Source organism: Hyaloscypha bicolor, assembly GCF_002865645.1.
Source record: "Hyaloscypha bicolor E unplaced genomic scaffold K444scaffold_17, whole genome shotgun sequence".
Classification (NCBI taxonomy): domain Eukaryota; kingdom Fungi; phylum Ascomycota; class Leotiomycetes; order Helotiales; family Hyaloscyphaceae; genus Hyaloscypha; species Hyaloscypha bicolor.
Window position 1 is genome coordinate 561,935 of NW_020194519.1, and position 27,047 is coordinate 588,981.

The window sequence follows — 27,047 nt, forward strand, 5'->3', positions numbered from 1 at the left end:
GTTCTATAGGTTTATTAATTACGTTTTTAATTATATAAGTACTATATTTAATAATCGGAAAACTAGTTATTTCTGCTTTTATATAATTATTAATTTTTGCCTTAATAAAAGTACTAGAATTAATTAGATCCTTACTATTAACTAGGTATATAATACTATAGTTATCTAATAAGGTACTTTAAGAAAGTAGATATCTTAAGAAATCAAGTATTATATAGATCTCCTAATCTGGGCTCTGAATTATAAGAATGAGATTTACTAGAATAGTATTAAAGTTCCTAGAAAATTAGATTTCGGATACTTTAGGCTTCTTTTTAGAACTAGTACCAGGTATTAGCTTTTTTATAGCTTATCTATTAGTAATTTTCATATTATATTTCTCTTCTAGCTAAGGTTTTAGATCCTTTTAATATTCGGTTAAGATTCTTTTCCGGATTTTTCTAATCTATTTCTTATTAGGCTTAAATTTTATTCAAGTTTTACTTAATCTAGTAATTATAATTTCTATAGTAATATAACTAAGTAGGTTCTACTTATACTTATATATTTTAGAATCCTTATAAGGGTACTTATAATATTTATACTTATTCGAATCGGGTTTATTATCTAATTCTTTACTAGTTTAATTCCCAAATATAGTAAAGATTATAGGAGCTCCTAAGTACTTAGTATTTTGGTTTTCTAAAATAATCCGATTAAATACCTGGCTATACTATTTGAGTATAAGAATCGGAAGCCCTAGTTTATCTTTATTATATAGATTACTAAGCTATTCTATTACCCAGATTAGTACGAGTTTCTACTAGAGGGCTATTAAGAACTTAATTACTACTAGAGTGCCTTCGATTTCGGTAATTTTGAAAGCTCTAGCTCTATTAAGTGCTTTTTCCCAATTAGTAAACTAGTGCTTTGGGCTCACTTCTCCTTTACTTACTTATAGTAGAACCGAGCTATATACTTTCCGAGTAGTAGTAATTTGTACTATATCCATAGAACTATATTTTATTAATAAAGCCTTAAGAACCTCGTAAATAGAGCTCTATTTATTCTTTTCGAGGCCTAATATAGAGTTTATAAGGATCTCTATATTAACTATTTAACGGAGCCACTGCCTAATTATATAGTAGTATACTAGCTTATATATCCAGTCCAGTTTCTTGATCTTATAGTCCTATAAGAGTGCTAAATAGTAATCTCTAATATCCCCGAATATTACAGGCTATAGAGATACTAGTTTTAATCCTTTCTTAACTATAAGTCAAGTATCTTTATCTCAATTTTCCGTATTAATTTAGTATCTGGTATAGTAATTCTCTATTTCCTTTAGTATAAGCTCGTTAATTATAGGGGAAGGCCTGGGAAAAGCTGCCATATTCGTTTTAATTGCTTTATTATTAAATAGGTTAATCTTATCCCAGATACCCTCGTTACCGGCTATTCTATAGAGAGCATTAAACTAGTCCGCCCAGGAACTACAGTTCTTTAGGACAATAATCTTTACTATAGCTTCTAATATAATCGCGATTAAGCTTTGAAAACTATAGGAACTATGGGAATAGTTTCTATTAATTAGTTAATAATGGAAATACGAACTAAAGTATGATTTTTCGAAGAATAAATTAAATAAGCTCTTAAATACTCTCTGCGGCATACTAATTAGGAAGCTTATTAGTGCGAGGCCGGGCTCATAACTAATGTACGTAAAGATTACAGAGTAGGGAGTTATATTAAATAGTAAAAGAGTTCATTAAACTAGCTAGAAAAGAGCTTGAGTGAAGTGTGACGCTTCAGGAAGTGAGTATACAGATCCTGACTAAGCAGAGCGATCGCGCTAGCCCCAATTCAGTGATTCTCACTGCGACACTTAATTAATTATTTACTAATTAATTAATTACTTATTAAGTAGCTTCCTTACTTTCGTTACTAGTAATCTTTATATAGCCTTTCTAAATATATTCTTTTATCTAGTAAAGAATATGGCTATTCATATATGGCACCTCCCAGTGAGGAATATATGGCCATTCCCAAATGGGATATGCCAGTGGGGAATATATAGCCATTCCCAAATGGCCTATGCTAGTGAGGAATATAGCTATTCGCGTGTGGCACGTGCTGGTCACGTGCACCGGCAGAAAAAAACGCTGCGTCCTGGCAGCGTTTATTTTCGGAATGAATATAAAAGAAAAGCATCCAAAATAGTTAAGGGGTTCGTTTCCTAGCGAAACGCTCTAAAACCCAGATTTTGGTCCGGCTCGTAGGCGAGGAGAATAGAAGGTGCCACTCACTAATCGCCACACCCCCTTCCCGCTCAACTTGAATTTTGGAGACCTTAACGCTACAAATTCGAAGAATTAATACGACATTCACAATATTTCGAGTATTCTCTATAATCTGGAAGGTTTTAGTATTTTCCAAAGACGAAAAATCGAAAGAAAATTAGTGGGGTAGGCGTGGGCGGGAGGGGGGTTTGGGCGGTTTGTGGGTGACCCCTTCACTCCCTTCTACGAAGGCCGGCGGCATTAAAAATCGTCCATCCGCTAAAAAGCGAGGAACACCAAAATCGCTACCTTTGGAAAATCTCTCCAAATCTCAATTCAACCCCTGAAACTCTTTAAAATAGCTTTGTGAGGTAGAAAAGAAGCATACCTGACTTTCATGGAATTTTCTCAATAATTAAATACAATACGGAATTACGAGAATTTTTATATTGCGAGAGTCAAGGTTGTGCCCGCCCTCGCTTAGCGAATTGAACGATTTTTAATGCGCCCGCTTTCTTTCCTGGTTGGTGTAACTCTCACTGGCCACACACCCCCATATCACTAACGTTACTACCTATACCTGGTACTTGGTAGTACGGAGTACACTCCGGCTAAATATTTGTTAGCGGGTAGTAGCTGTAAGCTCTACCCCTTACCACTGTAGGAAATAAGTTGTTGGTGTCTGATCTACACTTCCTGACACCGTTGGGCCTGACAAGTGCTGACGTCTTCTGTACACAGAAACCAATCAAGTCGAGGAAGCCACTCAGTCGCTCCCCGGCAGCCGGCGGAGGGTGTGCTGACCGCAGGATCGTTGAAGCCCAACAAACAGCTTCCAGTCTTTGCGACAAGATTGATCATCTGATAGAGATAGCCACGTATCCAAACCTCTCTGGATCTGCAAGGGAGCCGGCTGCCGAGGACTTGCAACTTGGCGTAATTGGACCGCGAGGTTTCGTGATCTCGCAACCCGTCGTTCCCAACGTCGGCCCCTCTGACAATGTCAACAATGTCAAACTCGTATATCTTCACTGTATTGCAAGTCCTAGCGATAGCGGTCCTTTCCCGTGCTATCTACCTTCGCTTTTTGCACCCCCTTCGCATCTACCCCGGCCCCTTCCTAGCCAGCGTCAGCAATATCTGGTACGTGTTGCCCCTTGCTCCTTACCCGCTAACAACCTTCAAAATCCGCCATCTGACAGAACCAACAGGAAGTTCTACCACTATCTAACAGGCAGTTTGAATGTGGTCGAGCAGCAATTGCACCAGCGGTACGGTCCCGTTGTCCGCACCGGCCCCGAGTCGCTGTCTTTCTCAAACCCAGAAGCCTTTGAATCCATCTACGGCTTCAATCATGGCTTCGAAAAAGGCGACTTCTACGCCTTCGCCCGTGACCCAAATACCGGTGCCTCCAACATCTTCTCTGCTCGTACCCACGCCGAACATCGTAACTGCCGCCGCAAAGTCGCCGGCGCCGCCCTCACCACCTCGCATATCCGCTCCTACAGTCCCATAATTGCGAGACATGTTCAACACTTTCTCACTAAGCTCTCCGCTGCCAGTGCAGATGCAAAGGATAATGTGCTCAACGTCGCGGAGCCAATCCACGCACTCACCTTCAACACTCTAGTCGAGCTGATCTACGGCCCCTCACTCTCCCCCGCCAACCAGCCTTGGACTGAAACAGCCAGTGGGGAGGGCATCCTTCCCGCCTTTCGCGCCATCTCCAAATTCGGTTGGGGAGCTTCGTATATCCCTCTCCTTGCCTGGCTCATGTCCACCGGGCCTATGATCAAGATGACCCGCAAACCTACCTTCAACGCAGCCGGCATCCCAACAGGCATCGGCGCGTTGGCCGCTCGAGCGAAGCTATTATTGCTAGAGGAACCGGACCTAGTGACGGGAGTGGACCAGCCGAGTGTTGCAAAGAGCATGTTGGTGATGGAGAAAGGGGATTCGAGACACATGGAGCCGAAGGAGGTATATAGGGAGTGTTTTAACTTGCTATTTGCGGGGCCGGGGAGCACGGCAGCGGCTGTGACGGGGGTCTTGGAGAGGCTGGGGAGTGAGGAGGGTATGTTATGGCAAGAGAGAATACGAAGTGACCTTAATCATGCCAACGATGCTAGCGAGAGCAGGGTTCTGGATGCGGTGGTGCGCGAGAGTATGAGATACAGCGCACCGTTCCCTACGGCGTTCCCGCGGGAAGTGCAGCCGGGAGCGGAGAAGGCGATCGCTGGAGTGGAGACGCCGCTGCCTATTGGCACCATTGTCGGTGCTAACAGCTGGATTGTTAGCCATGACAAAAGCCTATGGGGCAGCGACGCCGGGCAGTGGAAGCCTGAACGTTGGCTTGATGTGAAAGGGATCGCCGAGAAGAAGTCACTAGAGGACAGGTTTGTAGTGTTTAGCAAAGGCCCACGCGGCTGCATCGGCAAGGATATCGCCATGTTGGTTGTGGCGCAGGCAGTGGCTGGCATTGTATCAAATTGGCAAATCGAGCGGGTTGGGCAGATGAAGGGGGGCGGGTGGCTGGAGATGCAGGTCCAGTGGTGCGGTTTGAAGTTGACGAAGATTTAAATGCACTAGACCTCTATAGACTGAAGTAAGCAGTCTGTTGAAACATAAATTTGCAATGTACAAAGCAAATTCGGAGAGACGGGGTAGAGAAGTAGCAAAGTAGGTCTGGTGGGAGATGGTAGGAAAGAGCAAAAGTTTGGGAGGGAGCGAGAGCTGAATAAATAGCCGAATTTTAAAATCCATTAGTATTCCGTATTCAGCAAGCACTGAGTTTGCTTACTATTGTAGTTATGTTTCTCTCTCTTCTTTAGATTCCCGACGTCTATGCGAAACCTGCTCTCAATCGTTCGCTTGATATGCATTACGTGCTCATTGCTTCCTTGGATTCTTACTGCTGCTCTGGTCCAGGCGTCGTCACTCTAGGTACTCATTTTCGAGTATATAGGAAGGAGAGCAAAATAATTGAGAATATTCAAGAACGTTGTTTCATCTGTTTCGACTGTGTGTGCCCAGGATGCGAATGCCTCGATCTATTCCAGAGAAGCCCTCGCTGAAAAATGATTTCCTCGTCGCTCGCTTTAAAATGGGGCGATCTCCACCACGAAGGATCAGCAAATTATAAGAGCATATGTTAATCTTGCTGTTAACTACCCTCCTGTTATCATTTCACCATCGTATCATTGTGTGCAACGACTACACCATAATAGCTGACTTACGGTGCCTCCGATTGCATTCTTTTGATTCACCCTCAGCGTTCTTCAGTGAAGAATCTTCACATCAGTTTCGTCATCACGAGCAGTACACTATGAAACATGCGTGTGCCATCTCGTGTAGAACCTTTCCACGCAGTGGATTTTTCTCCACACGGGTTCTTGGATAATCGGGCGTTGTACAATAAATAGAGTCATGGTCAAGATATAGTCACCACCTCATATTCGATCAATTGATTGGCTTCTAATAACGAAGTGCTTAGGAACATATACACATTCTTCAACTTTGATTAGCACCCCCCAGAAACTTGAAATTCTCTTATCTCATGGGTTGTCAAAGTAGGTGTGGGTAGCGAAGTATAAATTTCTAGTCTCAGGTCGATAAGCTTGACACTGTTGGAAAGGAGAGAATTCCGAAATGAAAACTGTTTGAAGAGCACGGCATACCCCACGTGTTCTTTACTATAATGCAAATGCGTGCGTCTTTACTGTGAGTCGCGGGGCGTCTAGCTTTTGTGTAACTACTTAGTTGAGAATCAAATAAATCCCTAGAAAGAATGCGGCCAATTATTATTAGTATTAATTAGTTCTTTTATCATTATTCTACTTTTGTCTAGTTAATCTCATTAAATCTAAACCTCTCTTTCTTCTAATACCTTCTAGAGCTCGTTCTAGGTTGCCTTAGGCTACAAGCAATAAGGTCCCTGATTACTAAGCATATTCTTAAAACCACCAGCACCTTGTGACACCACCCTCACCAAGGCTGAGAATCTCAAATCCAATTTCACTCGATAAGATAAAGCGCAGCTTGTCGTTCTCGCTACGATATCTGGCACAGATATGTCCAGCATTGATCAGGCTATCGAGGCGTCGCGAGTGGGGTTAGAATCGTTGGGGTTCGACGACCCGCTCCGTCCAGACTTGCTCTCAAGCCATGCAGAACAGCTACTCATCAAATATATGCGAACACTTGAAACCGATGATCTTGATAAAGCCGTTCACATCTACCAAGATATTCTGGCAGAACCGTCGCAGTTTACCAACCAGTCCCTACCATCGTTCAACTATGCGCTGCTACTCAGGGATAAGCACACCAAAACCGGTCTGGCATCCGACTTCGATAATGCCATCCGGGCTGCCCAGGAGGCGATAGCACTAGACGAGGGGGACGATCCGAAAAGATCGGAGTTCCTTCGTATACTCGCAGTCTGGCCGGCCGAATCGGCATTCCTATCTGACCCGACCCCGAGAGCAATCCCCTTCTTTAGCCCTGCAGCTCGACTGAGCGATAGGTTTTATGAGGCTGGTCAGATATCCTACCTTGATGAACTCCTCCAAACTGCGGTAGCCAAGGCGCCCCGGGTTCAACCTCAGCGGCCCCTCGTTTTACGTCCGGGAGAGAAGTACTTGGCCGAAGTTTCCCTGGATGTCCCAGAAGACATCCAAGTGACGGGCTGCTCGAACCCGGCGATGTTTCTAAACAACATGGGCCTATCGCTCGGGATGAGATATAGGGAACTGGGGGCAGAGAAAGATATCTACCAAGGCATTAGTGTACTTCAAGAGGCTATCAAGTCCACTGAAGCAGATGATCCCAACCATTCAGACCTTCCCCTATTCTGGAATAATCTCGGACTGCTCCTTGAGCACCGGTACGAAAGGACGAAAGCCATGGACGACTTGGAAGAATCGTCCCGACTTCTAAAGCAGTCAGTGAAGGCCACGCCACGAGGAGACCCGGCTTACCCGACAAGGTTGAATAATCTTGGGTTGGTGCATGGTCATCTGTTTTCGAGAACACGCAATATTGGGCGTTTGCATGACGCGATTTGGGCTACTTCAGAGGCTGTGAAAATGGCTAAAAAAACACATCCGAATGACCTGGACTTGCCACTCTTCTTAAACAATCTCGGACGACTGTACGGTGACTGGGCAGACGTCACAGAGAGCTCGGAGCTCAGGGACACCGCCATGTTAAACCTTCAGGCGGCAGTGGAAGGCGCACGTTCACAACAGCCACCTCATGACGACCTTGCCATGTTCCTGAACAACCTCTCAGGGGCTTTCCAGGAGAAATACCATGCCGGAAAATTGCCAGGTGACCTCGACAAGGCTGTCGTGTCGCTCAAGGACGCTGTGGCGGCGACCCCTAAAACCCATCCAGATCGGGCCGTACGACTCTACAATCTTGGGTTGCTCCTGCGAGAGGAACATAGCAGGGACGATAACCTGCAGGCTGCCATTTCGTGCTTCCAGGAAGCGCTGGATGCAACTGCTGCTCCCGTAATGAGCCGCATCGTCGCCGGCCGTGAGGTCCTCGCCTGCTGCCTCGATAACCTTAACCTGAACCTTACGTGCGACTGGGACCAGGCCTACGAAGCGCTGGACAAGGCGGTCCGTCTTGTACCCGCATTGGCGCCCAAGTCACTCGGGAATGTCGACAAGCAGTACGTGCTGAGCCAGGTCGTCGGCCTCACATCAGACGCAGCCGCGGTGGCTCTGGAAGCAGGGAAAGGAGCCGTCGTCGCACTCAAGCTACTCGAGATTGGCCGCGGCATCATTGCTAAGTCGCTCGAGGACGTACGAACTGAGGCGCCTGTGAGGGCTCTGCGGGCTCATGACCCAAAACTGGCGGAGCAGTTCATTAGGATCCGCGACGAGCTGGACTTCTCCGCCTGGAGCGCTGGGTCAGGGCCCTCGTGGCTCGACGAGGCCAGCCGGCGGCATGATATCATGCGCCAGTTCGAAGATCTGGTGGAGGCGATCCGACAGAGGTCGGGATTTCAGGGCTTTCTCCTCCCTCCGAGCCAAGAGGATCTCCAGGCCGCTGCGGAGCACGGCCCTATTGTCCTTGTCAATGTGAGCAGGCGGCTCGGCCGCTGCGATGCATTTCTTGTCGAGAGACACCAGATACGGGTCCTCGCGCTCCCCGGTCTTAGGTATGGCGACCTGGAGAAGAACTCGAAGGGGAGGGATCTAGGCAACATCAAGATCCTGGAGTGGTTGTGGGATGCTCTTACACGACCCGTGCTGGACGCCCTCGGATTCGATCACCCGCCGTCAGATGAAAACTGGCCGCGTCTGTGGTGGGTTCCGACGGGCCTATTGACGAGATTCCCTCTCCATGCTACGGGACGCTACCAGAAAGCGTCAGTGGACACTGTTCTTGATCGCGTTATGTCGTCCTATGCATCTTCTATTCAGAGTATCATATCCGGACGCCGTCAGGGCCCCCAAGAATACGCCACGGGTAGCCAGAAGGCCCTCCTGGTCCGTATGGAAAACACCCTTGGACACACCAAGCTGCAGTACGCGGCGGACGAGATCGATTCCCTCCGAAACTTGCTCGAGACGATGAACGTTCCATTCGTCGAACCTGAACGACGCAAAGCCGACATCCTGTCGCACCTGCCGGCCTGTACCCTCTTCCACTTCGCCGGCCACGCGACTGCGGACGAGGCCGATCCGTCGCGGAGCTTCCTGGCACTCGAGGACTGGGACGTGGACAGGCTCACCGTGGCCGACCTGCGAGATCTGAACCTGTGGCAGAACGCGCCATTCCTTGCCTACCTCTCGGCCTGCAACACTAGTCAGATCAAGGATGGTTCACTTTTCGACGAGAATGTCCACCTCGTGAGCGCCTTCCAGCTTGCGGGGTTCCGCCACGTCGTTGGAACGCTGTGGGAGGTGCAGGACCGTTCGAGCTCTGAGATGGCACGCATCACATACAAGACGATGCATGACGACGACCTAACGGATGTATCCGTCTGCCGCGGCCTCCATCGCGCGTCCAGGGAGCTACGTGACCGGTGGTGGGCAGGCAAACCGGGAGCGGAGGGCACAGTAATCGCGGAGGGGGCTGAGAAGCAGGAGCAAGGTTTAGCTATTATTCGGGACGACAACACTGGGAAGGGCGAGACAGTGCCACGAGACGGGACACTTCTAATAGCTATGGGAAAGTCGGGTAAGGGTGGAGATGAGGGCGGGGCAAAGGACTTTGGGGAGGCTTTCTGGGTTCCTTATGTTCATTTTGGGGTATGACGTCTAAACTAATTGCAATCTGTGAGTGGTCGTGCAGTCTATAAATAATGCGGGACTCTCTGAAGAATTCATCAGGGGCACTATAATGCTGTTGAGAAATGAGGAAGGTCTGAGTTTGTAGGTACGCAGCTCCCTATCTCGTACGTCTCCCCTAAGTCTCCCATAGAATCTCCGGTATCCAACTATATTCGGCCAAACCATGCTTACACCACACCTAAAATTCGCTACTAAACCGGAGATTGAATAAAGTCGATTTCTCTAACTAGATTGATTACCCGAAACACAGTGCTTAGGATTTTAGTCGGCAATTGCGCAAGTTCCTCAGGCCTGCTGGGAAAAGCAGGAGCCGACCCTGTGTCCATACTTCAGGTTGTGGCAGACCGGCATCACGTGACAGTCAGATCACCGGTGCAGAGGAAGCCACTGTAGATGCCTGATCGTGTTACCCTTACCCCGCGATCCAATAGCTTTGCCTGCAGTCTTTTCACATGGTCCCGTCCTATTGTATTCGCATATCAACTATGTCAGCCCGGCAACACTTCTAGTACAGTTAAATACTTTATCTGGCTCCCCTCACAGCGCTTTCTCGGGCCTTCCCACGCTTTCCCGGTCGCTATGATGGCTGCTCAAGACTCGCAGCCAACGCGCTGGGTTGTTCTGATTGGGATCGGGCTGACAGTCGGTGATCCCCGCCGACTGCCTGTAGGTTCGGATCAGGACAGGTCGCTCAAAGGGGCAGTCCCAGATGTTATTACCATGAATGAATATCTCAGAACAGAGCCGTACAAGGTGAATACCACCATGCTCACGGCGACGAAAGTGCAGGACGGCGGCGCGCCCAGGCCAGTGGAGACGAGAGAATGCCTGCCAACAAACGACAATGTCACCTCAAGTTTCAATCGAATTCTGGACCGAGCCAGGTCTGAAGACTACGTATATATTCATTACTCCGGCCACGGAACCCGGCGCAACTTTGATGGTGCCGTCGCAATAGAGCTGGTCAATCCCACCACCTTCATGCCCGAGTACCTCTACGGAACCACCTTGCGAAATGCCATTAAGGCAATGATCAGCAGAGGATTGAGAGTCACCCTTGTCTTGGACTGCTGCTTTTCGGGAGGCGCTCTTCGAACGCGCCAAACCAATGTTCGGTACCTCGAGCATGACCCCGAGATTGATATGCAGTCCGACTACAGCGACCCTTGGGCCAAAGGGCTTCCTGGCGAGCTGCGTAACGGTGTGGTTAACCTTGAACGACTGCTGGATCCCGAAGGATACACCATACTGGCCGCTTGTGGCGATGGTGAGGTTGCTTCGGAGCTGAAATTTGAGGGCGGCGCCAGCCGGGGGGCACTAAGCTACTTCTTGGTCGATTCACTCACGTTACTGAGAAGACGGGGTGCCATGGTCTCCAGTCAGACTCTCCACCAGCATATCCGAGCACAGTTCCATGCTAGCCTGCTGGAGCAGACCCCGATGCTGTACGGCAATCAAGGGTTTTCGTTCTTTGGTGTGTTGACAAGGCATGCAGACCTTTCCATAGTCGACGTCTATCGGACAAGAGCAGACGGTCATCTCACCCTCAGCGCCGGACAAGCTCACCGAGTACACCAGGGGGATGAATATGCCTTAAGTCCATTCGAAACCCGGGAGAACATCAATGTTATGGTGTCTGCGGCCGTTAGAGGGAAGGTAGACAGCGTGGGTTGCCTCGACTCTAGACTGGCTAAGTCGATCCTCGGGATTTGGAGAAAATCGCTAAGGGGGCGGCTTGGAAAGCAGTTCTGGTCACCTCTTTGTCTTCTCGCAAGATTCGTATAAGCTTAGGACCAGATGTACCGGACAGGAACGAATTAATACACGCGTCATCATCCTACAACTTTCTCGTCCTCTCTGGCAACACGGAAGCCAGCGATATGGGGAACTCGGTATTTCATGTCGTCATGAACGCACAACATGCGTATGAAATCCGAGATCTCACCTCCAAAAAGATCCACAACTTGGCAGCGATGGCCCAGGATAAAAATGGGTCCCATGCAAAGCTGTTGAATGTGCTTGACCACGTAGCAAAATATAAATATTTCGAAGGAATCAACAATCAATTTCCAAGCCCATCATTCGAGAACTCATTCCGGCTGAGTACCGAGGCCAACCCAGCAGAAGACGGACACTACAACGTCAAGCATCAGGAGAAGCTGACTCTATTGTTCGAGAATCTTGCCGAGCATCCCCTCTATTTGGCAATCTTCATTTTCACTCAGCTCTGGGAGGTCCGTAATTTGGCGTCGGAAAGTGGAGAAGATACGTACCTGCCAGTGGAGCCCAGAGACGGCAGAAATGTGGGAAGCCTGGAGCTTCCTCTTACTATGTGGGTCCCAAAAGAGCTGCAGGACGAGGGGAATCGATGGACAGAGGATACGATTAAGATTCTTGTCACCAGGCAGCCGTCTACATTCCCAGGACGGGTGCTTCTTCCACTTAGTCACGATTCTCAGCGGGGTGGTGAGCCAGATCCACTGTCAACAATACTTCAGGTGTTGAGAGGCGATTCGTCCAGGGACGGGGCCAATGGCCCATTTGAATGGACGACTCGGACATTCCTCATACGTACGCACAGTGAAAACTCTGTGTAATTGAACCGTCCAATGTTAAACCCTAGAAACTCTGTGGGATACGTAGAAAACAAGTAGATACAGATTTCCTTCGCTTAGTTAAATGGATCGTGTAGCTCCAAGTCGCCTTCATCAAAAGCATTCCCGCCCTTCGCAGAGATCCCATACTCATCGCACAGAGTATACTTTCCATCCTCAGCCAATTCAACCTTATAAGGTCCCTCGCGCTGGCCGGAGACGCACAGCCATACTTTGTCACCGGGGGAGTACTTATACTCCTTTCCGTAATCGTCAACTCCTGGCTTCTTATCGCCGACGACAAAGTCGTGATTATCAACGCTGTTATGCAATACATTAGAACTGGTCCTGCGCGTAGGGCGGCTTGGTCCTACTGGTTTTTTTCACTCATTTTGACTGTGGGGTGTTAGGTACCGATGATCCAAGCAAGATTCTCGTTGTCTAGCGAGCAACAACTGGACAGTGTGAATGCAGGCTAGAAAAGCCGAGAAGCAGCTTGCAGCTCCTAGAATCCGTGTTGTGCTTTTGTAGTGACTGAACACTTGAAAAGGCGGCGCAACATGACTTCGGCTGCCAATTGATATGCAACACGTTCCACTGCAGGAGGGCTGCATGCATTTTCCGCCCGGGTCGGGCGGTGCAATCAGGCTCCAGCCTTACCACAGTGCCTCGCTTTCAAATAACACTCTCCCGGGAACATATCGGATCCTTGGTAAGGCCCGATCGCTCTATCTATTTCATCTGCTTCGTAAGTTTCCCATCTGGGCAGATGAAATTGGGTTTAGGTGGCAGATCCCAAACTATTATAGCGGATATGGAGTTAGGGCGCGCGCACGATCAGCCGAGGAACCACCAGAGGACAGCAGGCGTGGCGATGATCCTGGAACGATCCGTATCGTTCCTAAGCGAGATTGTACCTTAGGCCTTAAACTGCCCTATAATTATAGGGAGCTTATAGCGTACTTCCACTTAGATTTATAAATGACTTTATAACTACTAATCGTATAAAAAAACTTTTAGTTACGTAATTACTCTATTTAATCCTAGCTTTCTATTTATATTATATGTAGGAAATTTAGATTTAAGCTTATCTCGATGCGGCAAAAAGAAGTGTTTTGAGTTTTCGTGAGGCTCGTTTAATTAGGAAGTACCTCCTATACAAATTTACTATGTAAGGTTCTTTCCCCTGGACCGTTCCAACCGTTCCAGGATTATCGCCAAGCCTGGCTCAGGACAGAAACGTCTCCGGACAGATAAATCGAACATAAGGTTTCAGATCGATAAGAAGGCAGTAAAGCGTATTTCGGAGCTTTAATAATGCCCCCGCAATTCCATTGCTTATATAATATCTTGACTCAAGATACAGCGATTTTGGTAGTATTCGAGGCCAAATTTGCATCGGCCCAATATACTATTCTTAGAAGTTATTAAATATAGAAATATATTACTATTTAAAGCTTTAGTAATATAATATTGCTATATATTCGTAATTTAATATATATTGATTTTTAATACAAAATCGGCTACTTATATATAATTATAATATTAATCTCATTATATATACTAATATTCGAAAGTTAAATAATAAGTATAACTAGTAATAAAAGAAAGAAATAGCTATCTATTATATATACTTATTAGTATTTAATTACATTATAATTACTATTAAAAATTCTGTATTTTATAAATATTTTTTTTAAAATATTAAATAAAAAGATATATATTTATTATTACTTTAATAATTAAAACTATAATACTTAATAAAATAAATATTTAAATTAAATTAAATTACTTGTATAGTTTTCTTTAGTTTTAAACCCCGATTTTGCTTTATTATAAATTATTTAAACGATTTTAATTTATATTTCAAAGCTTTATATATTAATATAAAAAATATATAATATAATATATTAAGAAACTATTTAATATAAATATTTAATATAATGCTTATTAAATACTTAAATACTAATTATAAAAGTAATTTATAAGATAATAAATTAACTTCTAATATAGTTTTTATCTTATTTAATAATTTTATTAATTAAGCTAGTATTAAATAAAAAAAACTATTATAATAGCTATTATTATAACTAAATATATTACTTTATTACTAGTAATAAAAAAGCCTTTTAATTAAGGTAATTATTTAAAGAAATAATAACTAATATTTTTATTAAATTATTTTTTAAACTAGCTTTTAAACTATTATATTTAAAGCTAGAACTTATTAGCTTTATTAATATTAAACTTTACTTATAAGAAAGAAATATATTAAATTAGTAATATATTACTTTAGCTAGCTTATTAGTTTTTCTAATACTAGATTTAATTACTAATTTTGTATTCTTTATTCTTATTTATTTATATATAACTTGCTTTATTAGCTACTTCATAATATATTAGAGAAGGCAGGCTTGGCGTTACTCATATTACTGATAGGTAACGGGAATAAAGGCCCTTACTTTGGAAACTTTTTCCTCTGTTTTCAGACTTCACTCTGCTGTATCTAGTCATTCTACGCACCGCCAACTCTCAATATATCGCTTTTGTACCAATATATTGATCCCGTTTAATCAAAACTATTCGCACAGCAGGCCATATATTCGCGGCAGCCATCTGTTGCACTCTACAAAAGATCATTGAGCGCAACCTGACGCATATTTATGAAGGAACTCCACATAGACTCGGGTCGCCAGTGACACTAGTAGTGTTTCAATGAACTTAGCCGATATACTTGTAGCCAGATTTTCTTCATTTGCGTCACCTTTAGATCCGAAAATATATCAAACGGGGAGCTCTTGTATGTGACCACCTTCTTAGGGGAATAGTTGATCATATCGCGAACATGCAGTTCTTTTGACGTATGCACAGCCGCTGAGACGTTAAATCAGGATGATGCTCTGCATTTCCGCCCTCTTCGAGAGTTCGGAATCCCAGTATTCTTTCAGGGCCCACACACAACCCACCCTTTCGAACGCGCCTTGCTGTCGAGTTGACGTTCGCAGAATAATGCAGTGATGTCCCTCAAGTTTGGAGAAGCCTCGGTTGATCCTTCCGCCATGAGCGACAAGAAGAATCCATAGAGAATCCCCGTCTAGAAGCTCGATGGCTTCGCCATTGGCAAGAACATCGCAATCAAACCCTCTGCGGACAGGCTGCCTCTCCTCCAGATCCCCATGAGGTTTTTCTAGTTTAACTTGGGGACCGATACGGGCTAGTAGTCCCGATACCTTGAGATATCCAAACCGAACCGGCCCGTAGGGGTTTGCACCGACTGGGATGCAAGATGCTTCAAGGATTGTAAGGTCAGGAATGAGTTCGAAGCTATAATTTCTGCCGGGTAATGCAATATATTCGATTGGTCCTGTCACAGAAGCCCACGACCAGGAAGGCGCATAGTACTTCTGCTGTCTCCTGCTCACTAGAGTCTTCATGTTGTGGTGGTTGACCTTCGTCCGCCAAAGTAAGGCTAACGGAAGCTCTTCCTTCCATAAACCGGCAAGAAAAGAGCCTTTCTCAGATGGTGATATAGTTGCAGCCATACCAGATAAAGCATATAGCCTGTCGGTGTCGTAAGTAATGCTGCGTTTCGTAAAGAGCTCCACGAAATTAACCCATCTCGAACTTTTGGACCACTTTTGACGCGAGAGAATATTCGACTGCTGTATCATAAGTTTGCACGCCCGCAATTGCATTGCAACCGAACAACTTTCGATTTGCTCGGCCGGGGATGTGCATTCGCACTGTACACATGTTGCACAGTCCCACGACATCTCCGCAACTGTGTAGTGGAGAGTGCGTCGGGAAAGGGCCTGCTCCTGGAGAACCCAGCCTCGGGTATCAAGTTTACTTTCATACCACTCTCCACCTGACCGAACATGTGCGAATCCATACCCGGACATGACCTGACGGCTCCTGCGGACATGTATGAAACTTTCTGCACTTGCCGCCCCTGGGCATCGAATACAGGTGACATCGATATTGCGGCTAGGATGTCCTTCTATGAAACAACCTCCATGGCTGTTCAAAGATCCATCAGCTGCAATGCAGACCAAACTGTTGCGATAGACAGTACCCATTTTTTCAGCTTCCCTCTCCCAATCATCCGCGGAATCTTGTATGATACACAAGGAATCTATCCAAATATATTGAATTTTCAGTTTCCTCGCTATAATAATTGAGTCTTTGAATGTTCTTGGCAGCTCCGAGAATCGTATCTCGCGCTGACGTTGCTCCAGCGTGGCTCGAGTTGTCGTCATTGGGACCAACCCTCCCCAACAGTGACTCAGTGCAATGTAGTTAGCATCCTCCTGTTTTGAGACATACAGGTACGGCTCTTCTAGATTAGATCCCACATGGATTACTCTTGTCGGAAGGGGGGTATGTTTAAGGCGCAGACAATCTTGATGAGACTCGGCGCAATTTCTGATCCAGGATGCCGCAAGCTGTATACAATCATCAGATGACGAATCTGAAGATACCTGCCTTCCTACTCCGATAATCGGCCATGGCGAAGGGGAATCTAGCAGATATCCATCAATTAGCTACACTCTAAATAGCAGTGTCTCTCACTCTGTTATCCTTTGCTATTAGAGAACGGAAATCAAAAGCATGGCTGACCTGCGTGGGTATAAAATTCGAACCTTTCTCTAGAGCCTGAGTTCAACATAATTTCAACATCTAGTGTGCCACTGATGTTTCCTATGCACTCTATCTCCCTAATTTCATTCAAAGATCCATTCGATATAGCCGGTAAGGCATTTCGAAGTACAATGCATGCATCGCATTGCAGTGTGTCGGCCCCGCTGAGGATGGCGTTAATCGCAATGGTTATGGATGGTTTAACTCCTTGAGGCTCGGTTGAAGGAATTGCAGAGAATGCGTTGTATTCCCTTGGAGGCCGAGACTGAACAACAGTCTGATACGAAGGTATCTCGAGGTCGTTGCAATACTTGCATGGTGGCATTTCAGCATGGATTCAGCATTGTTGGAGTTGTAGAGTGCCAAAGATAACTCAAAAGTTCAGGTGTGGTAGGAGGGGAGCTTGCGTGACTTTTGCACTTTTTCAAGGTCGATTTTGGTAGAATAACGATGGTGCTCGGTGGAGTGAAGAAATTTTTGAGGTCGCATCTGAGCCGATCCTGGCTGTCATCAGGTGGTCAGCGGCCGAGTTTGTAGGTCGGGTGGACATCCATTGGAGCTAAAATGGGAGTGTACAGCGCAGCGGGTTAACCTGTGCGCTCCACTGGGTGTACGGGTGACCATAGCGACCAAAAGGGTCAATGGCTTTTTCCGCAAAATCGAATTTTTGGAAAATCGCATTTTTGACCCATTACATATTACTTACTTGAATTATTCTACTTTTAATATATTATACGTATTATACAGTACTAAAAATGCCTCTAAAGATTAATCTTAAGCCTTATAAAAATGAGATTCTTAGTTGGATCTCTGAGAAGTATATAATTCCTGAGATTTTAAATAAAATAAGAGGAATTCTATAAGTTAAATATAGTCTAAAAATACTAAAACAAGCTCTTTCTAATTGGGATATATTATATAATAGAAAGAATGGGTCTCCTGAGATTAAGAGGATTAAATTATATATCTTTAAATTATTTATAGGTAATTATAATAATAATATAATTCTCTAAATATTTCTTTACTACTAATAGCTTATATAATATAGGCTAGATCGTTTATTACTAAAGTTTAATATATTCTCTCTTATATAATAATACTAATTCTTTCTTTTAAAAGGGTTTATTATTTTAGAACTAGTATAAAAAATTAAAGAATCGAGTTTTAATAGAATTAACTTAAGAAATCCCGATTATATTACTAGTATATTTATATTTATATCTATTTATATAATTCTTTTATTTAGGCTAATCTAGTATAGAACTTTTTTCAAGTTCTTATAATATACTATAGTATTATATATCTATTATATAATATACTATAGTATTATATATAAATATATAGAATTACTACCAGATCTAGAAAAATCTAAAAAGGAAATACTATATAGTAGGTATTTCTATATTTCTCTATAAATATATAACTATTAAGTAATATAGGCTTTTAGTTAATAAAGAACTCTTGGCTAAATTAGAATAAGATTATATTAATTAGAATAAGTTATTTCTATAATTTCTTTCTTTTTCTAATTTAAATAGTAGTTTATAATATAGCTTAATTTAAGAACTTATTTAATTCTTATTTAAATAAATAAACCGAATTCTAATATCTTTTTATTACTAGTTTCTTTTCTTAGCTCTAGGGTCTTTTAATTAGTTAGTGCTAGGGAATTACGTTCTCGCTTAGCCTTACTCAGATAGCAACTTCTCGCTAGACAGAATTCATTAAGCTTTATAACACACTCAAGATTCTAGCATACCCAGTAGTTAGATTATAAATATATCTTTATATACTAAAATTATTAGCTATAGATATTAATAAATACTTATTATATAATATTTTAATATAATATAAATTATAGCTTATAAATATTAGAATTAATTCTTTAAGCCTTATAAAAAAAAACTAGTAAATTAGATAATTCTAGGCTTTATATTAAGATATATTACTACTTTTAGCTTATTATATAATATTATATTACTAATAGAAACTCAAACCTATAACTAGAACTTATTTTAAAGATTAAAATTAGTACTAAAAAAATATAATAAAACGGATCTTATCTTAGATAGCTAATCTTAAAGAACTAAAAGTTTATAGAAACTATATAATTCTAATAAAAAGAGATTAAAAGAGTAAATATTAGTAGAAAAAGTAATTTAAATAAGTTAAATAAAAAGAAATAGAATAAGAAATAGCCGAATAAGAGAAACTTATTAGAGTAGAAGGCCTAAAAAAAGAATAAATCTTTATTTAAGGATCTTATTATATCTTTATCTTTATTATATAATTTATTTATAATTATATCTTCTTTTTTTCTTTATTTTAAAATATTTTTTAAAAAGATTTCTGGCTTTTTTTTTTTCAAATATCTTATATATAGAAATACTTTTAATAAACCTGGCTAGTTCTAGTATAAGTAATATAATATAGAAATTTCTTATTTATCTAATTTATATAATTTAAGATCTTAGTATTATAGTATTTTTCTAGTTAATCTTATAATATCTTTTCTTATATTATTAAATATAAAAGAAACTAATATTAAGATTTTAGATAATAATCCGGTATTTTCTATTAGTAGCTTCTATTATATAGCCTTCTTTTCTCTTCTTTTATTATTTATAGAGCTTTTTACTAAGTTTTATTAAGCCCGAACTAAACCTAAATAAATAGTCTCTCTAATTAAGTAAGAGGAAAAAAAAAAGCCAGATATCTTTCCTTTATATTATATAATATATAGGTTACTAAATTATATTTAAATTATTCTAGTTAGATTAAATTAAGGCTAAAATTCTCTAGAATAAATAATTCAAGTTTATTTTTTTTATATCTATTATTTAATTATATAAGCCAAGAGTTATTTCTTATATAATAACTATAGCCGGTTTATACTAAGCTTCTACTATTACTATTACTATAAAAGAATAGAAATATCCGAATACTAGTTCCTTTATTCTCTTTTATTATCTATAATCCCAGATAGAAAAATTCAAGTTTAAGTTTTAAAAAAAGATTATATAATTAGCTTTCTTTAAAGTTTAAAGGTATTATATCTAGTTATCTAATAAAGAGCTTAATTCTCCTTTTCTTATACTTTTTAATTCCGTATTCTTAGTATATATATATTTTCCTTATTTATTAATTATATAATACTTATATTATTTTAGGAAATAATATTAAATATAAGGTCTTTAGAATAAATCTTTTAAGATTTAGGTAATAGAATAATAACCCGATATAAGCCTTTATTATTAATAAGCTTATAATAAGTATTTTAAATAGAAAATATAGCCAAATATATAGTTATATAAAGAAGCTAGTTCTTTAAACCGGAAAATATAAGACTTAAATAGCTATAGTTTAGAAAGATAGAAATAACTTCTTTTTATAAAATCTAGGAAAGCTTTTTTTTAGGGAAATTCATATAATAGAAAATTCTTTATCTTATTTAGTTATATTAGTCTAAAAAAATATTTATAAGTTCTAGATTTATTTAATTCTATTTATAGAAGATAAAGACTTTATTTAGAAAAGCCTTTAATATTATTAAAAGAAATATAAGGCTATTTTTATATTATCTAAGCTATTTAAGCTATTATATAATAGAAAAAAGAAGTTATCTTTTTTACTTTCCTCTTTAACTCTTTCTTTAATAGAGTTTATTTCTTTCTAATTAGAAGCTATTAAAAAATAGAAATACCCGGTTTTATAAAACCGTATCTTATTATATAATTAAGTAGCCTAAAAAGTAAATTCTTTTACTAAGCTATTTCTTTACTTTTAACTAATATTTATTTCTAGCCTACTAAAGTAACTAAAGCCAAGTATATAAAAGTCGAGCTTACTATTAAAGTAAAGCTCTCTTAACTAGTTTCGAGACTAGTAATATATTATATAGTATTTATTTAATTTATATACTAATATTTCTCTAAAAAGAAATCTTTTTCTAGCTAAATTCTAGCTTTACTAAAAGAAATTATTTCTTTTTCTCTCTAATCTATACTTTCTAATTCCCTAAAAACTATATATTAATATATAAATTAGTAATCTATAACTCATAAATATAAAAAAATAGCTAAAAAATATAAGAATATACTTTTTACTAAACTTTAAAAGCTTAAGAACTTTATAGAAAAGAAAGATATAATTCAGAACTTAGTAAGCTATACTTTTAAGGAAAGAGAGAGTTTAAGTAATTATATATAGGAATAAATATAATTTCTTTTAAATTCAGAAGTATTTTATTTAGGAGAATAAGCTAAAAAATAAGTTAGAATAGATTATATTTAGACTAAAAAAGATTAAGCTCTAGCTAAAAGAGAAATAAAAAGAACTATTTTACTTATTTAAAGTATATTATATAGTAGAAAAGTTAGAAAGATATTTATAAAAAAGGCTAAATAAATTAAGTCTAAGAATTTAAAAAAGAAAGAAAAGAATCTAAAAAAGAAATAAGGCTTCTAAATTTAGTTTAATACTAAGAAATTCTATATTTATTATATAATACTTTAGAACTAGATTAAATTCTCTCTTTTTTTTTTTAGTTTTTAGGTATTTCTAAATTAAATTATAATTATAAGTAAAATTAAAAGAAGGCAAATATTAAGAATTTAATATAATCTATTAGATATTATATAAAAGCCAGATAATTATATAATATAATAAAAGTAGTTCTATTTATTTATTTATAATAGAAGAAATACTTTAGCTAAAGTAATATTCAGGCTTTAAAACCCGGCTACTTTATATAATTTAAGGAAATTATTGGAATAGCTATACCGCGAATTTCCTAGTTATATAACTAGTTATGTGAGCTCGCGTTACAGGCGTGACTTGACTAGTAGACTAGTCTCTATTAGGCTTAATAAATTTAGGAATCGCATATTAATACTATAATCTATAATTCTTGCTTCTAAATAATAATAACTTTACTAACTTATATAAATAGCATTCTATAATTATATAATAGTACTATATATTTCTGGTAAACCGACAGAAATTTAGGCTATCTTTTACTATTATTCTTTCTTCTATTATTATTAATATCTCGAGTACTATATTAGATTATATAACTATAATAAATATAATTACTATATATTTTATTATAAGTATAGTATTTAGGGCTTAGAAAGCAAAATAGAAGGTTCCTTACAAAAACGATTCAAAGCTAAGAAAAGGAAAACTAGAATACAGGAGGCTTCGAGGGAATATATATACCCTATAGTATACTAGTCCCGAAGGGGCTTAGCCTTCTAAATATCTCTAGTATATTCCAAGTATACTTCCCTAGTGAGGCGGCCGCGTCACGTGTGTCTAGGAGGTATCTGGCATCTAGAAATCGTAATATTACTTTTTTTTTTGGAATAAGCTTATCCCCGAGCTTTATAAAAGCCATTAATCTATCTAATCTCGTACTATTCTCCTTCCCAAAGTGAACTAGTATCTCAGATATGGACATCACGTGCGAAAGGCCGGCGCCTTTAACACGTGACTTCGGAGAGTTTATTATTATTTCCGCGTGATTCTAGATAAGTCTCGTTTTTTGCATAGTCTAGCTAGTATTATAGGTTTTATAAAGGTTCTAGTATATTAATATTATTATTATAGAAACTCTATAAAACTAGGGGGCTATTACTTAGTACTAAAGCTAGATATTACTCTGGATCTTTATCCTAACTAACCTACTAGATTCTATACTTTAGCTTATTTCTTACTAGCTTAATTATAATAACCCGTTTAATGCCATACTCTTATTCGCCATTTTCTAGTACTAATAGGGGCGGTTCCGGGTTCGCTTAATTTAGTAAAAGATTCTGGGGATTCTTTTATAGCTTCTTTATATAGAAAACTAGGTATACCTTTATGATTTCCGGTAGCTTTAGGAAAAACGAGTAGCCACGCTATTCTAGAATCTCAAATAGGCCCTCTATTTGGTTCCCTAGCTTCTGGCTTAGATAATTAGATTTCTAGTACTTTATAGTAACTCATACTTTATCCCTAACTTTGAAATTAATTAGATAGCAGTATTTATTAGCTTATATCACATATTATTCCTATACTTATTTCATATAGCCTTAGGCAAGTTACTATAATTTATATAATTAATTTATTAATACTTTAGCTTTATTCCTATTTAGCTTCTCTTTAGGTAAGCTAGCTTTAATAGGGGAGTTCTAGTCTAGAGAAGTACGAGATTTATAGTTCTTTTTCGTTATAAATAGGGACTAGCTAATAGTTTCGTACTAAAGGGAGGCTTATTAATAATTAATTATAGTAATCCATTTATCCTAGTTATCTTAGTAATAGTTAATATATAGATATAATCTCTAATTAAAGTACTAATTAATAATTTCCGTTTATCCGTTCGTTTGAGGGTAATTAGCTATTAAGAGCTTAAGCTTAGTACTAATTCTTATATAGAATTCGCTCCAAAAATCGGATATAAATTAGGGTCCCCGATTTAATATAATTGTTTCTGGAATGCCTATTTAGTATATTATATAGAGTAAAAACAGAGGCACTAGCTACTTAGCCATAATTATATCTTATATAAGAATTATAATTGGGCGCTTAAATAAGTAATTCACGAATATAGTAACTATATTATAACCTAATTGCTTTCTAGACAGCTCTTAAAGTCCACAGTAATATATTACTAGGGGTAATTAGGAACTAGAAGGAAATAAAGCAAACTAGGCTTCTTATCTCTAGGTATATGTAATCTCTTATAAGTATGGCAATTACTATAGTATTAATTAATATCCTTACTTATAAATAGCTAGTAATATTATTTTTTTAGTAGCTAATAGAGCTTTATATATCTAGGATATCCAGAAAGGGATTTATTATATACTTCACGAATTAGGGTAGTCCGCAAGGATAGTCCGGGAATTATTTCGTTCTTTATAATATAGAGTCTTCTATAGTATAAAAGGAGGCCGTCTTATAATATTCAGATATTACTTTTAGCTTAGGCTATTATATATAGCTTCTCTAGATCCGGTAATATATAATTATTCTATAGGATCTTATTTATAAATTATAAGCTATTATACTTGGCAGGAGCTTCTAATAGTACTTCTATAGGGGCAACTATAATAAAGTCTACTAGTAAAGCTTCTAAGATAATACCTTCTTCCAGGGAAATTACGCCTCTAATAGGGGTATTCTTTTCTAGAAAGTCTTTAGTATATACTTAATTTTTAGAGCCAAATTCCGGATTAAGTAAGCCAACTTTATAAAATATTACTATAAGCTATAAGTTATAGATAATCTTCGGGTTAATCTTATTTCTGGGGAAAAATACTTGAGTTTATAGCTTCTCCTTAATCTAGCCCTAAGTATCTACTTTATCCTATCTTTGTAATAAAGTATCTACTCGCTCGTTTAATTTTCCAGAATAATATATAAGCTTAAAGTAATAATAGGATAAGAGCTTAGCTTATCTAGCTTATTAAGAAAAGAGCTTCTTAGTAATTATAAAGTACTTTAAGGTACGGTAATTAGAATAGACCTTAAAAGAAATATCCTAAAGGCCCTTTAGCTTAGCTCTCTATTTCTCTAGTACTCGTATTATAGCAAGTATTTCCTTATTATATATATTATAATTAAGTTTTACTAGAAGTATAATTTTAGAAAAATAAGCTATAGGATACTAAAGGCCTATTTCTGGGTCTTATTAAGAGAATAGGCTAGTAATTATTTCTTTAAATATATCTATTTCTACTATTATAGGCAGATCTGAATTATAGTATTATAGAACTAGGGTAGAAATTATAGCTTCCTTTAGGCAGGTAAAAGCCTCTTAATATTATTTGGATTACTTAAAGGAAATACCCTTTTTTATAAGTAAGATAAGAGATCTAGTAATTTATTTATACTCTCTAATAAAATATCTATAAAAGTTATAGAAGCCGAGGAAGAACTATATGCCCTTAACTATCTTTAGAGGTTACTAGTTATATATTACTTTAACTTTATTAGGATTTACTTTAATACTAGATATAGAGATAATAAAGCCTAAGTATTTATATATATAACCTTAAATTCTAATTTCTTAATATCTATTTAAAGGCTAGTAAAGTATAAGCAGTCTAATACTTTTCATATATACTATTCGTACTTTACTAGGTTCTCTAAGTAAATAAGAATATTATTAAAATATATTATATAAAAGTTATTTAGATACTTAAAGAATATATTATTTATATAATACTAATATATAGCCGGGCTATTTATAAGGCCTTTCTAGAGAATATTACATTTATATACTCTATAGCAGGTATGAAATATTATTAGCTCCTAAAAGTCCGGGTTTATAACTATATAATAGAAAGCTTAGCAAATATCTAATTTAATATAAATCTTAGCTTTAGATAATTAACTTAAAGTCTTATTAATAAGTAAAAGGAAATATTAATTCTTCCGGGTAATATTATTTAGATAGCAGAAATTAATATAAAAGCATAAACCTTTATTTGCTTTTTTTATAAAAAGAACTAGTAAAGCAAAAGAAGCTTAACTAGCTTTAATAAAGCCCTTAGCCAGATTATCTTTTAAGAAATACTTGATTTCTAGAAGCTCTTAAGTAAACTATTACTAGAGAGATTAGTATCTAATACTTTTAGTTCCCTTTAGGCCTTTAATCTAAATCTTATAATTATATGGTCTATAGGGAGGAAGGGTATTAGATTTCTTCTTAGAGAAAATAGAGGCATATTTCTTAAGTTCCGGGGATAATATTCTCTAGAGCTACTAAAGCTTTATTTCTTCCGGTTATTAATTCTCTAGACCAGGAATAGCTTTTCTTTCCCGAGCTTTAAGCTCTTTATTAATCTCGTAAATAGAGATTTGGCTAATAATACTCTTTTTTCTCTTGGCTATATAGTTAAATATTATAGAGATAAGAATAGCTAGATCTAGTATTTACTTCTTATTAAGGATCTCTTCCCGCTTCTTTAGCTTTTACTTAGGTATTATATTTTAATTAGGTTATAGAAGCTTCTTTTCTATAGTATTATATGATTTCCTCTAATTAGTCCAAAAAAAGAAAGACTGCTTTAGAATAGAAGATTTCCAGAAATAGCTTATAATAGAATCTTATTAATTAGTATTCTTTTAATACTTCTTATTAGGTTACTTCTCTAGCTATTACTATAAAATACTAATAATATAACTAAATTATATAAATTTAGGCTTATTCTTTAGTTATATAAGCCTATATCTTCTATAATTAACTAGAATATTAATATATATTACCTATTTTCTTTTAAGAATAATATTATAATCTCTAAGATTTAGAATAATTATAGATATATTAATACTTTATTTATTAATTAGAAATAAGACTTCTATATATTTCTTAGTAGACTTAGTTAGCTTTCTATTAAAACTATATATAGTATAGGGTAAGGGAAGAAGTTATAGTTCTATTCCTAAAAATTACTTTATAAGCTAAGTAAGCTTTATATTAATAAAGGCATAACTATTAGCTCTAGTATTAATAAGGGAAAAAGACTTAATTCCTAATCTATTTATACTAATAATATAGGGTATTATAAGAGCATTTCCTCCTATTAGACGAGTCAAGTTAATCTTTACTAAATTCATACTATAAGCCCCTAAAATAGAGACTTTCTTTAGAAATACTTATTTCCCGGTTCTATATCAGAATTAGAGCTCGAATCCTCCGAATACTCTATTTAAATAGTATACTCTAGTAAAATAGGAACTAAGCCTGGCTTAATTCTAGAAAGAGCTACCTTGGTTTCCTTACTATATGAAAGCAGATAGTATCTAGTATAGTGGCCGAACTTATTATAGTTATAGTACTTAATAGTTAAGAGATCCTTGGTTTTTATAGGATATTACTTGTGCTTATAAGGGAGTATATATTTAATAAAAGTAATTAATATAGGTTTCTTGGGCTCTTTTTTAGGAATATACTTCTTAGAAATATACGGGAATATAGTACTAGAAGTAAACTTGGCTAGAATAGCTCCTGCCTTCTTATACTTTTTAGTCTTCTTATATATAGCCTTAATCTACTAATTATTAGTAATATAGTATTAAGTAAAGCAAGTAGTATTAATAAATAAATTATTATAGTATATATATACTAATTCCTGGAGCTTTAGTAAAAGCTTCTTATTTAGTTTATACTTAATATCTTAAAAACTAATACCGCCTTCTATAGATAGTTATAAGAAAAGAGTATAGAACTCCTAAAATACTTAATTAGAGCG

General features: G+C 38.1%; 5 protein-coding genes across 5 annotated transcripts; 3 read left to right on the forward strand and 2 right to left on the reverse strand.

Moving 5' to 3' along the window:
* Window positions 1-2,898: 2,898 nt before the first annotated feature.
* Window positions 2,899-5,034, forward strand: K444DRAFT_650439 (putative cytochrome P450 pisatin demethylase). Its single transcript, XM_024885634.1, has 2 exons — window positions 2,899-3,401; window positions 3,470-5,034. The coding sequence occupies exons 1-2, from the start codon at window positions 3,259-3,261 to the stop codon at window positions 4,836-4,838; spliced, it is 1,512 nt and encodes a 503-aa protein (XP_024741632.1). The 5' UTR covers window positions 2,899-3,258; the 3' UTR covers window positions 4,839-5,034.
* A 1,297-nt stretch (window positions 5,035-6,331) lies between these two features.
* On the forward strand, window positions 6,332-9,301 carry K444DRAFT_492279 (TPR-like protein; the record flags this gene model as incomplete). Its single annotated transcript, XM_024873218.1, has 2 exons — window positions 6,332-6,683; window positions 6,936-9,301. Coding segments are annotated over 2 exons (2,718 nt in total), but the record flags the coding sequence as incomplete, so codon positions are not given.
* A 1,029-nt stretch (window positions 9,302-10,330) lies between these two features.
* On the forward strand, window positions 10,331-12,162 carry K444DRAFT_640542 (uncharacterized protein; the record flags this gene model as incomplete). Its single annotated transcript, XM_024884506.1, has 5 exons — window positions 10,331-10,766; window positions 10,803-11,039; window positions 11,073-11,230; window positions 11,281-11,457; window positions 11,743-12,162. The coding sequence occupies 5 exons, from the start codon at window positions 10,331-10,333 to the stop codon at window positions 12,160-12,162; spliced, it is 1,428 nt and encodes a 475-aa protein (XP_024741634.1).
* K444DRAFT_204679 (uncharacterized protein) lies at window positions 11,901-12,645 on the reverse strand. The gene is made up of 2 exons (XM_024871029.1): window positions 12,534-12,645; window positions 11,901-12,480 (listed from the first exon to the last, which is right to left on the reverse strand). Exons 1-2 carry the CDS (start codon window positions 12,548-12,550, stop codon window positions 12,237-12,239), a joined length of 261 nt encoding a protein of 86 aa, XP_024741635.1. The 5' UTR covers window positions 12,551-12,645; the 3' UTR covers window positions 11,901-12,236.
* Window positions 12,646-14,640: 1,995 nt separating this feature from the next.
* On the reverse strand, window positions 14,641-17,252 carry K444DRAFT_554013 (HET-domain-containing protein). The gene is made up of 2 exons (XM_024876636.1): window positions 16,780-17,252; window positions 14,641-16,681 (listed from the first exon to the last, which is right to left on the reverse strand). Exons 1-2 carry the CDS (start codon window positions 17,123-17,125, stop codon window positions 15,042-15,044), a joined length of 1,986 nt encoding a protein of 661 aa, XP_024741636.1. The 5' UTR covers window positions 17,126-17,252; the 3' UTR covers window positions 14,641-15,041.
* Between the last annotated feature and the right edge of the window lie 9,795 nt (window positions 17,253-27,047).